Source organism: Xyrauchen texanus, chromosome 11, assembly GCF_025860055.1.
Source record: "Xyrauchen texanus isolate HMW12.3.18 chromosome 11, RBS_HiC_50CHRs, whole genome shotgun sequence".
NCBI classification, from domain to species: domain Eukaryota; kingdom Metazoa; phylum Chordata; class Actinopteri; order Cypriniformes; family Catostomidae; genus Xyrauchen; species Xyrauchen texanus.
Window position 1 is genome coordinate 47356093 of NC_068286.1, and position 13394 is coordinate 47369486.

The following is a 13394-nucleotide window of genomic DNA, read 5'->3' on the forward strand; positions in this document are numbered from 1 at the left end:
CGGAAGTTCAAAATGTTGGTGTTACTATAATGTGATTCTGTAGATATTTGCTGGCAAGATATTTATTGTGTGTGACCTTTGACCCTTGTCATCACAAGTACCACAAAAGGACAGATATACCATCTTAACAATAGTCATTCATTTTTTTTAATATTATTTTTACACTAATGTAGTATTTGCTTTATTTTCTATTATTTTTATTCTAACTGGTTTATTTGAACAATCATTTTCTTAAAGGGACAGTTCACCCAAAAATGAAAATTCTCTCATCATTTATTCACCCTCATATCAACCCAGAAGTGTGTGACTTACTTTCTTCTGCAGAATACAAATTAAGATTTTTAGAGAAATGTTGAAGCTCTGCAGGTCCTTAAAATTAAGTAAAGGGGTGTCATCAGGCTGCTGGCTGTTCGACGGTCCAAAAGTCATATTAAGGCAGCGTAAAAGTAATCCACACGACTCCAGTCAATCAATCAATTAATGCCTTATGAAGCAAATTGATAGGATTTGTGTTAGAAACAAATCAATAATTAAAACGTTTTTAACGCCAAATCATTGCTTCCGCCCATCGCTGTATTTCTGTCTGAAGTGAACAAACTCACATGACGTTTGTTCCTCTGTTGTAAAAAAAAACGCTTCTGACTTTGCGCGTGAGCGCACCATAGCGCTTGCGTCACTGATGCATCAACTGCTCGAAGTTGCAATAAAGTTTTAATTAGCGATTTATTTCAAAACAAACCTATTGATTTGCTTCAGAAGACATTAATTGATCAACTGGAGTCGTGTGGATTATTATAAGGGCCCTACGATTTCCGTGTCGCGGAAAACACCGACAGAATCGTGGAATCAAGTCATGAAGACGGAATTAAATACAGAATGCGGAATGTCATGGAAATGGACAAAATTGGGATAAAATGAATGTATGAATGCACAATTAATCAAAGTAAAATCATGATGTCCTAGTGTGATGATTAAACCACAAAAGGCGGAAATGTAATTAAACATACCATTGACGGTCTTATATACGGCTGAGCTGCGAGCATCAACAGTAAGTGAATGTGAGCTGTATCATTAGCGTCACATGTGCTCTGTGTGTATAAATGACAACGAGCACTTTATGCCAAGTATATATTTATATAATTAAATCAAAGACTTTTATGGTTTAATAAGGGCACATTGCATTTACAGAGGGGAGAATTCTGGTGAAGGTCTAAAACATTCGGTAAAACATCCCTTTTAACGAGACGTCTGAAATGGACAAAATGCGACAGAATTCTGTATGTAAAATGTAAAATTCAATGCAGTAGTAATAATGATATCAATAATCATACATTATATCTAAGCAATATATCACAAGCAAAAGATTTAATTTTCTGCTTTCATTGATACGGTGATGCTCTACTGTGCAGCTCTGTATTTGACTAAATAAATACATTAAAAAACTCAAATATTGTGATTGTGCTGTGAGGATCAGTATAGAAACTCCTCATTTAATAAAAATTATGCAAAAATGGCTGCAGCCAGAAGATGCTTCATTAAACCTTTCCTGTAACATGTGTCTGAAATTGTGTAATGTAAGCACTTTAAAATATGCCAAAAATATACAAAATTAACAAAAAGTGAAATCTAAACAATTTAGTTTAATAAATGTCTAATCAAATGATCCTCTGGAGAGCACACTCTCCACACTATTTTTTAAAGATTGTGCCAAATGGGCATCTGGGTATCTCAGCGAGTATTGACGCTGACTATCACACCTGGAGTCGCGAGTTTGAATCCAGGGCGTACTGAGTGACTCCAGTCAGGTCTCCTTAGCAACCAAATTGGCCCGGTTGCTAGGGAGGGTAGAGTCACATGGGGTAACCTCCTTTTGGTTGCAATAATGTGGTTCTCGCTCTCGGTGGGGCATGTGGCGAGTTGGGCGTGGATGCGGCGGAGAATAGCGTGAAGCCTCCACACGTGCTACGTCTCCATGGCAACGCGCTCAACAAGTCATGTTATAAAATGTGAGTATTGACGCTGACTATCACCCCTGGAGTCGCGAGTTCGTATCCAGGGTGTGCTGAGTGACTCCAGTCAGGTCTCCTTAGCAACCAAATTGGCCCGGTTGCTAGGGAGGGTAGAGTCACATGGGGTAACCTCCTCGTGGTGGTGATTAGTGGTTCTCTCAATGGGGCATGTGGTGAGTTGTGTGTGGATCGTGGAGAGTAGCATGAGCCTCCACATGCTGTGAGTCTCCGCGGTGTCATACGTTCCCACTTTTATGCTGCCTAAATATGCTTTTTGGACCGTCAAATAGCCAGCGGCCTGATGACACCTGTTTATTTGCATTATAAGGACCTGCACAGCTTCAACATTTCTCTAAACATCTTCATTCATGTTCTGCAGAAGAGAGAAAGTCAAACACATCTGGGACGGCATGAGGGTGAATAAATGATGAGAATTTACATTTTTTGGTGAACTGCCCCTTTAGTGTGACTAGTGCACGTTATAGGTGTGAGTTGGGTAGGTTGACACCATTTTTATGTGTTAAGTAAATATATTTTGTAATGCTTGCTGGAGAAAAAAAATTTGAATCATAAAAATGATAAAAAGCATAAAATATTGAAATGATGCTTAAACAGATGGTAGCACTGTTCATAGTCCTAAAACTGCCTGTCTGAAGAACATGGTCACTTGTAACGTGAAATCACAATTTCATCTATTCTCTCTCTGACCTAAACACAACTGAAGTCGTCTATAAAGCTATAAACTACAGGTGTACTATTACCTGAGCAGATTCATCATAGTTGGGGTCCTTGGAGTCAGGTTCCTCCACCTCATACACCATGCCCGCTGCCCCCCAAACACCTTTACCACCCGCTCCACCTAGTCATACGAACAAGGGATATAAAAGATCTAAAAGTGAAAAGCAAAGCCTAGAGATGTAGAGATGTTTTTCCCGAGTGGATTGGACAGACATGAGACAAATAATCAATGAACTGCTCTTTAAAGTAATATGTTATTTCATTACACACACGCCATAATAACATTTGACAGTAAATAAGTAATAAGCACTGTTTTCCACAGCGCAGATAAATGGAATTGAAAAGGAACCGTTTGGAACTACGTTCTCCGAAGAGGTCATGCAAAGATGACTGGACAAGTTTTGGAAGTTAAGATGAAATACAGGACGAGTTTTCTCCACAAGCTCAAGGAAGAACTTCTGTCATGTCAGCGCAGGCTCGTTTCGAGGTTTGATTTGGGACGCTTTTTCATTAAAGGAATATTCCGGGTTCAATACATGTTAAGCTCAATCGAGAGCATTTGTGTCAATGTTGATTACCACAAAAATACATTTCGACTTGTTCCTCCTCTTCTTTAAATGTGTGTTCCAGTGAGACACTTCCAATGCAAGTCAATGGGGTTTAATCTGTAAACATTAAAATACTGTTTCAAAAGTATAGACACAAGACATAAACAATATGTGTGTTAATCTCATAAAATCACTTATCTGTGTAGAGATATAGACAATTTTACAACTGCGTTGCCATGACGATGTAATGTTAGCAAACCCTGAAATCCCCAAAGTGACAATTTAAACAACTTTACAGCTCAAATAATACACGAGTTTTAACAGAAGAATTAATATAAGTGCTTTTATAAAATTATAAGCTTTAAACCCTCCAAAAATTGTCCCCATTGACTTCCATTGAAAGTGTCTCACTGGAACAGAGATTTTTTTTTTTTTTTTTAAGACAAGGAGGGACGAGGGTCTGAGTATCTCGGCGAGTATTGGCGCTGACTATCACACCTGGAGTCGTGAGTTTCAATCCAGGGTGTGCTGAGTGACTCCAGTCAGGTCTCCTTAGCAACCAAATTGGCCTGGTTGCTAGGGAGGGTAGAGTCACATGGGGTAACCTCCTCGTGGTCACTATAATGTGGTTCTCGCTCTCGGTGGGGCGTGTGGTGAGTTGTGCGTGGATGCCGAATACGGAAGCCTCCACACGCTCTACGTCTCCGCGGTTCAACAAGTCACGTGATAAGATGCGCGGATTGACGGTCTCAGACGTGGAGGCAACTGAGATTCGTCCTCCGCCACCCAGATTGAAGCGAGTCACTACGTCACCACGAGGACTCGGAGCGCATTGGGAATCGGGCGTTACAAATTGGGCAGAAAAAGAAAAGGAGGGACGAGTGGAAATACATTTTTGTGGTAATCAACATTATGACACAAATGCTGTCGATTGATCTGAACTTTTATTGAGCCCGGAATATTCCTTCAAAATACAGATGCATTTAAAAAAATTTAATGTTACAAACTTGGACCCAAACAAGAATCGTATAAATAGGCCCTTTTTTTTAGTCCATGAATTACACTAATTAATCAAGTATTTGCTTTAAATTATTTCAAAGACATTCCTGGCCGTTAAAAGAGAGCATTACAATTTTTTACTAATGTGCATAGAATAAAAAATAAAAAGGTTTAGTTGGTACATATTCTCAAATGCTCAGTAAAAAATAAAACGAGGTGGGGGACCGGGATGGATTACTGACTGGGCCAATGGGGCCAGTGCCCAGGGGCCCTTGACTGCCCGGGGGGGTAGGTTTAAGTCAAACGCTGTCTCGTCACCAATATTTGACATTATTTCCAGAGGTGCAATAAATGTTACAGTATCTGTCAATGTAAGTTTGGGAGTTTAGCACAAGGGATTCTGATCAAGTGGCCTGAAATGTGTAAATATCAGTGAAAAACATCTTTAAAACAATTATCGGTCAGTCTGTAGTGAAAGTGGCTTGCATTTCCCAGTCTCACCTTTTTTGGGCAATCCCCGACCTTTTCCTGTCCGTGACTTTCTGTCATTTACAGCATTTTTGCCCTTGGGGCTGTTTGGATCGGTAGACACCTCTCCTGAAACCGAGTCAGAGAACGATTCCCGGGTGGAGTCTCGGGAGGAGGATTTGCGCAGGCGGCGTTTAGCCTTCGCTTTCAGTCTGGCCTCATGCAGGGCCTTTTCCTGAGGGGTCCAATTCCCATTCACTTCCAACTCATTCAGATCCTCACTGCCATACAACCCATTCTGCTCATCCAGCTCTGGCTCCGATGGGAAAACTCCTGTACCGGACAAAGACAGAACAGACAAGCACAGACAACAAATTTAACACTCACTGAAAGAGGCATTCATTTTAGCACAAGCGCACGCTATAAATTACATTAACATTATAAAACATTGCATTTACTGGTCAAAATACAGTTTTTGGATGTCTACACTATCACGCAAGGACTAACCACAGAAAAACACCTGCAGTGGTGGACTAACACCCAGGTTAGTCCATCATTTGTCTGCAGAGTCATTACATCACAGGTTTCAGGATCTGAAGCCTCATGCCCACGGCTGAATCTCAGACATGCTGATATTCAGAACAGCACTCTTGCATGCAGGGCTGGACTGGTAATCTGGCATACCGGGCATTTTCACAGTGGACCGACGCACTCTGCGGCCGATCAGGGGCGGACTTGCTATCGGGAGAACCGAGCGGGCCGGTGGGTTGGCCACGAAACGTGCCGAATGGGCCGTGATAAGCTAAAATGAGCCTCCACATTATGCAGAACGGACCACAAAACGGCACTGCGATATGCAGAAAAGGACAGTGAACACCCCCAAACCCCTCCCCCACTCAACAACTATTGGCTCGATTTCTCTTCCCAGTCCACGTGTGATATTGCTTAATGATCGTTTACTATTGTTTTCATCTGGTGCAATAGCTGCAATAAATACTTAAAAAAATTATACAAATGTGAAAACAATGCTACATCGCTACATGCTACAACTACATCAATAAAAATGCCATGCAATTCATCAGCTAAAAAGTGAGAACAACAACACAAGGTTGCATGTAAATCACAAGGCTGGTGAATGGAGCATGATGACTTGCATGTTTATGCAAAACAATCAAAATTTGACTTCATGAACGTGCTGAGAGGGTTAAGCAAAAAAAACAAGAAAGCAAAACAAGAAACGGCAGGAAGCGTCTGCCAGTGGCACATGCCAATAAAAGCCTGAAGAAGCCACACACACGCTTCACGCTGGCGAAAGGGCACAAGAGTTGGCGCTCCATCTGAATCCTCAAGGCAAATGTAAATTATAAACAATGTTAATGTCAAATGTATACAAGGTCAATTATATGGTTTCCCATCATTGATAGGTTTGGTGAGAAACTGAACAATATTAAAAGTCCTTTTTTACAATAAAAGTTCTCCCTGCCCAGTAGGGGGCGATACGCATGAAGAACGCGAATCGCCAAAATACAAGATGAATGTGGAAGTGGAGATTTACAGTAACAATTACTTAAATATTAATCGGTTTCTCACCCACACCTATCATATCACTTCTGAAGACATGGATTAAACCACTGGAAAATATGACAATTAATCGCGAAAGCCCTTATAGAGACAATTAATCATCATAATCACAGGAACAACAGATTCCTATTGCACAATTCACACCAGGTCAGACAAATCGTCTGCCAACAATCGTACGTGTTTGTGTTGTTTACGGAGAGCAGTACGGATTTGTATTTGTTCAGACTGTGAAGAAAAGTGTCCAATGAGCTTTTTGTCATTTAGTCAGTAGTCGCTACTGCACAATCCAGCACATTGGCGGTGCTCATCAAGCGGCATATTCTGATACATTTACAAACACCTGAAAATTCCATACTTAAAAAATGTAATAGTTGCAGTTCATGAATGTCCTACAAACAAACATTCGGTCTGTTTATAACATATGTGCATATTATAAATGTGCATAAATATTGAGACAACAAAGTGTATTCTTTTGCTCTTTTACTCATCTCATACAAAATCACAGTTTAATGCCAATATACAGTAAATAAATAATATAGAAGATGTAAACACATTCTTTTTTCCTTCATTTTTTTCGCCCCCAATTTGGAATGCCCAATTCCCAATGCGCACTAAGTCCTCGTGGTGGCGTAGTGCCCAATTCCCAAAGCGCACTAAGTCCTCGTGGTGGCGTAGTGCCCAATTCCCAATGCGCACTAAGTCCTCGTGGTGGCGTAGTGCCCAATTCCCAATGCGCACCAAGTCCTCGTGGTGGCATAGTGCCCAATTCCCAATTGGCACTAAGTCCTCGTGGTGGTGTAGTGCCCAATTCCCAAAGCGCACCAAGTCCTCGTGGTGGCATAGTGCCCAATTCCCAATTGGCACTAAGTCCTCGTGGTGGCATAGTGCCCAATTCCCAATTGGCACTAAGTCCTCGTGGTGGTGTAGTGCCCAATTCCCAAAGCGCACTAAGTCCTCGTGGTGGCGTAGTGCCCAATTCCCAATGCGCACCAAGTCCTCGTGGTGGCGTAGTGCCCAATTCCCAAAGCGCACCAAGTCCTCGTGGTGGCGTAGTGACTCGCCTCAATCCGGGTGTCATAGGACAAATCTCATTTGTCTCCGCGTCTGAGACCGTCAATCCGCGCATCTTATCACGTGACTTGTTGAATGCGTTACCATGGAAACTAATGCATGTGGAGACTTCACGCTATTCTCCGCAGCAAACATGCACAAATCACCACACGCCCCACACATTATATCAACCACGAGGAGGTTACCCCATGTGACTATCCTCCCTAGCAACCGGGCCAATTTGGTTGCTAAGGAGACCTGGCTGGAGTCACTCAGCACGCCCTGGATTCAAACTCGCGACTCCAGGGGTGATAGTCATCGTCAATACTCGCCGAGATACCCAGACCCTCCCCTTTTTTATTTCTTTATGCAATGTACAGATACCTCATATATTATTACATACTTGATGTTTTGTGTTGGCTCGTCACAAGCTGGGTTTGGGAATTTGTTTGGAGAAGGGTACAACGGGGCTAAAAGCTCTATATATTAGATTTTTCCTCAAAACAATAAATAGCAACAGAAACAACCACAGCACGTTCCTAAACGCCTGTTTGCCACTATACACAGATTGCATATTCCTTAAGGAAAGATTACACTGATGTAAATGACCAATTAGGTAATAATTAGGGACCGATCGGCATTCAGAGTAAATATGTTTCTATATCTTGTTGTCAATAGACCTTTTGTCAGAAGTTCATCTTGCAAATTCGTCTCACATTTGTTCTGAACAAGCCTTTATTATTATCACCATCTTATTTAATATTTTAGCTTGTATATCCATGATGGTGTCTAATGTCTTTTGTTTCTGTAAACAGATCTGTATAATTCTCAATTCAGTAGTTATTCTTAATTCAATTGTATTTCTTAATTCAGTTATCCCATGCCAGCTTGTCCAGCATACAAGTGTTTTTCTTTCCAGCACACCTGGTCAGGTCTCACATTCACATCAGATAAACTGTGAAAGGTTTATCAAAGAATGTTCTAGTTCTCTTTACTGCGTCATGTTGCAGATAACAAGAAATGAAGGGGGAGCTAAAACCATCTTAAATCAAGGCGTTTAGACTTGTGGTTATTTTCTCAGCATGGTTTAGACATAAACAACACACAAGAACTTGGACCAAATCTCACACCATCACAGGAATTGCTCTGAGTAAGGCTTTCTTAAAGCCCATGTCGCAGTAGAGAATGTGCATCGTCAATGCAAAGCACTCCAGGTCCACTTTTTACACGTTTGCATATTAATTAAATAGAGCGGTTCAGATTGCAGTCCACAAACATGGCAGAGAATTCACCATGGGTTCCCTGGGGATATTCCGATGGGATTTAATGGCCATTTTGGATTTAGAAGTAAAATAAGATCTGTGTTAAACATTAGTTTGGGGTTTGCCTACAAACTGACGTCACAGCTCTATAGCACTATTACGTACACTTCTGTAATACATGCAAAATTTTATTTTATACACATTTCCATTAAAAAACAAAGTCAGTGTAACAAGATGGAGTGCAGTAAGTTGAGAAAGAGATGACAGCATTTTATCCAGATTTGAAATGAGTAATCATATTAAACTATTATATTATATAGTTTTTACGGAACTATTAATATGACAACAGTATGAATCATTAAAAACACATTTCACCGAAGAGTACATGTATACACGGCAATAGTGTTGATGTCGGAGTTGCTGTTGTGTTCAGTTGATAGCGGAGTATTGTTGTCAGTGCAGTCTTATTCGGTACACAACAATCTCATATTAGCCGGCTAGAAGACGAGATGTAGCCGCTAGCCAGCTAATATTTGTCTGATTCAGATAGCTTTTTATTTTACTCCATTTTAATTGGGGGTCTGGGTATCTCAGCGAGTATTGACGCTGACTATCACACCTGGAGTCGCGAGTTTGAATCCAGGGCGTGCCGAGTGACTCCAGTCAGGTCTCCTTAGCAACCAAACTGGCCCGGTTGCTAGGGAGGGTAGAGTAACATAGGGTAACCTCCTTGTGGTCGCTATAATGTGGTTCTTGCTCTCGGTGGGGCGTGTGGCAAGTGACTCCAGTCAGGTCTCCTTAGCAACCAAATTGGACCGGTTGCTAGGGAGGGTAGAGTCACATGGGGTAACCTCCTCGTGGTCACTATAATGTGGTTCTCGCACTCGGTTGGGCGTGTGGCGAGTTGTGCGCGGATGCCGCGGAGAATAGTGTGAAGCCTCCACACATGCTACGTCTCCATGGTAACGCAATCAACAAGTCACGTGATAAGATGCGCGGCTTGACGGTCTCAGGCGCGGGAACAACTGAGATTCGTCCACCGCCACCCGGATTGAAGTCACTACGCCACCACGAGGACTTGGAGCGCATTGGGAACTGGCCGTTCCAAATTGGGGAGAAAATCGAGAATTGTAATTTTTTTTAATTACTCAAAAGATCATCATCGGTAACGGGATTTTTTATTTTTTTTAAATAAATATCAATATTGTGTTTTATCGCCAAGTCACAGTTGTGAAACCGACCAATAACAATATTGTAATCGGTAGTAGGAACGCCTACTAGCGACACTGATAACTGAGGCTAGCGACATCCAGCGACAAACTCGCTAACAATGTGAACGGGGCTTCGTAATCTGGATCTCTCTTATGCATTTGGGATAGTTTCAGTCGCAATCTGATGATGCGTGACAATTTATTGGATCGTGACATACTGTATAGTATGTACTGAATCGTGATTGACTACGTACTGTATCGTGAAGAATTTGCCCAATACCCCGCCGTACTTAAAGGGATAGTTCAGACACACGCTCTTCCCATGTTAGCAAGACATACACGCATGTATCAAGTGTGAGGAAGTGTAATCGAGCTTCAAAATATGATCGTGCCTAGGACACTGCAGATGGCAAGACTGAAAAAAAGGAGTTACATTTTGGTCTGTTCACACCCAAAACTGATCGTATTGCTTCAGACGACACGGATTAAACCCCTCGTTTAGATAACGTTCATGCTGCATTTGTCGTGTCCAATAGCTTGGACGTGTTGGACCGACTTGGACCGACTGGCATGGATATATTCATATTAAAAGGAAATGGGAAGTCAAGTTTGAAACGGAATAAGGATGAGCAAATTATGGTTTAACTATTCCTTTATAAATGGTCCTATTTTTGAGTCTGGACGCATTGCAGTAATCAGAAATTAACCAGAAATTTCTTTAAAACGTTCGTGATTTTTGTGTGTAAAATAGAGCATATATTTGAATTTCAAAATGATTTTATAAAGAAATCAAAGTTTAATGAGAATTAGGCTAAGGGCCAGATTAAGACTCCTTAAACCAGTAATAATAATAATAATAATAATAATCAATTGTCATTGGCTCATCCTGAACAGTGCTGCAAAAAGTAACATGTTCCACATGACAGTGCCATAATTGCACTAATGTTTGTAAAACAGGCCTAATAATAATATAAAATGTCATAATTACTGTCTTTTTCTTTATATAGGCCCCAGACTCCCACCAGTGCCACCGCTCTCATATGCTAGTCTGGAGCACAGTACTCCTATATAATTTAAACGGACTGGTTTCCAATGTCAACGGAGAGTCGACGGAGTACCTAACATTGACCAAAAAGAGCCGTGGACCAAATAGAGAGCATAGGCTACTTCACAAAACAAACTCAACACAGCTTTAAAGGGATACACCATGGGGAAATAAAGGTTCATACAGGTTTGAAGACACATGAGGGTGAAAACATAACATTCCTTGCAAGTTTTTCCATACATCTATCCCTAAAGTGTACCTAAAGATTGTTCTGCTTTCACTGCACTACACAAAGAATAAGAAAATGAAGAAATACAGGAGGACTGAGTAGAGCAGCACGAGGAGCCAGAAACGCTGACACTGCTGATTTCGATTGCCTAGGCTGACTCCATATGGCAGTGCATGTCCTGCTAGGGTGGGGAGGGTGTTGACGTTCACAGGAGAACAGTAGGAGTGGCCTTGAGGTAATAAATACACCAGTCCTAAACAGTACAGTCAGAGGAAGAACCACAGTAACCATGTCTGCATAAATGCAATTGACAACAGTAGCAACACAAAAATAGGTGCAGTAGGTCCAAAGCAGAAGTGTTACTGTTCAAAATGCAATGCATAAAAATTCAAATACACAGAGAATTGAGAATTGTCATTTTTGTGAAGCATTCCTTTAACACAAGTAGCATGCAACAGATTGTTATAAGCAAATGTTCCAGTTATGTTTCAAAAGCAATGCATTTTGGTAGGGTTTTTAATAATTCACAACGATTAAGCTGCATATCACCGTGCCTCGTGTAATTCTAGTTAATAGCAACCTGAAGGAGAAAATGGCGTCATCGTGTTCACGGATCTACAGCGCGATGATTTCACTCACATTTAAACGTTTAAACAAATTACTACGTTCGAATGTGGAACGTTATTTGAGTGACATATAACGCATTCCAAGTGGCTTAAATGATGCCTTCACAGGGCACTACGAAGGGAAAATAATAATGATGCCAAGCAGAATTTTCAATAATAATGGCTTCAAAAATACGTTCAAAAAGGCCATTTACTAAATCTTTGAGGAGAATGGAACGCACCCATGTGTCATGAATGGCACCTTTCATCTCCGTGCCAACCAACCCTTTAATACGGGACGTTTTGCTGCCCGATTAAATACCGGAGAAGGCATCCCGTATGGGACGTCATCATTTTGGTCAAAATACACGATGTCCCGGTATAAACGGCGAGTCATTACGTCACCACGAGGACTTAAGAGCGCATTGGGAATTGGCTATTCCAAATTGGTGAGAAAAGAAAGCATGCCTCGGCGATATATCGGTCGACCACTAACTATGACTACTAATGTGGACGTGCTAGCGAAAGCGACTGCAGTCAGAACATTTACATTTATGCATTTGGCAGAAGATTTTATCCAAAGTGACTTACAGTGCCATTATTACAGGGACAATCCCCCCGGAGCAACCTGGAGTTAAGTGCCTTACTCAAGGACACAATGGTGGTGGCTGTGGGGTTCGAACCAGCAACCTTCTGATTAACAGCCCTGTGCTTTAGCCATTACGCCGCCACCACCACTGCAGTTTGAACCCTCAGTCTAAGAAATCGGATTTGTGAAGAAAGAAGAAATGTAAATTTCCCTGCAGTGTGAACAAAGCCAAAGTCACTCAACCTCCTAATGTTGTTCCTTCTTTTCAGTTTCAAGTGCAAAATGGGAGACAGACGGGTGTGGTTGAAGCCCTTTAACTGTCAAATATGTAACCGTCTGAAATGACAGAATGAAGTCTTATCTGTTTTTGACAACTATGGCTTATTTCAGTAGATTAACACAAAAAAAAATAATATTTTAAGTGGTCATCATAATATTAATATTAAATGAACGGGTCATTTTAGTTCTTCTGACTGTTTGTAACAGAATAATGGTAATCAAACGGATTTTAATCTCTTTACACATTATTCTAATATAACATATATAATATCTAATATAACAATACAAATATTAAAACCTTTGTTTACATAAACATATGCTGGTTAGATAAAAGGAGTTGCTGTTTCCATGGAAATGGAAAATGTGTCTAAATTTACAGACCCATTATTCCGAATAATAATAATATCGCTACACTTTCAAACTTCATAGTTATTTGTATTTAGCAATAACCTCAAAATATGCTGTTCTTTATAGGACTACAAGTCAATAATAGTCTTATAATATAATATGTTTCTCTCCCAAAACTAATCGTAACACTTCAGAAGACATGGATTAAACCGCTCGAGTCGTATTGATTACTTTTCTGCTGCCTTATGATGCGTTCACATACAACACGAAGCGAGCGTTTCGCGTAGCGTGATTACATACAGTACAAAGTCAATGCAAAGATGCAAAGAGATGCAAAATCACGCTGACGCGAACATGTGAAATCACTTAATTCGCATGACGCGTTGTCACGAAAGACTATCAGCATTGAGATGTGAACGTGAACGCGTTGTAT

General features: G+C 40.9%; 1 protein-coding gene across 1 annotated transcript in view; it reads right to left on the minus strand.

The window, feature by feature from the left end:
* The window catches only part of pdcd4a (programmed cell death 4a), a 30028-nt gene that overhangs the window by 13362 nt on the left and 3272 nt on the right, over positions 1 to 13394 (minus strand). The window contains exons 3-4 of the mRNA XM_052137315.1: positions 4796 to 5095; positions 2771 to 2868 (exon numbers count right to left, since the gene is read on the minus strand). Of these exons, the coding sequence (XP_051993275.1) occupies positions 2771 to 2868; positions 4796 to 5095 (398 nt within the window). The remainder of the gene's footprint in view (positions 1 to 2770; positions 2869 to 4795; positions 5096 to 13394) is intronic.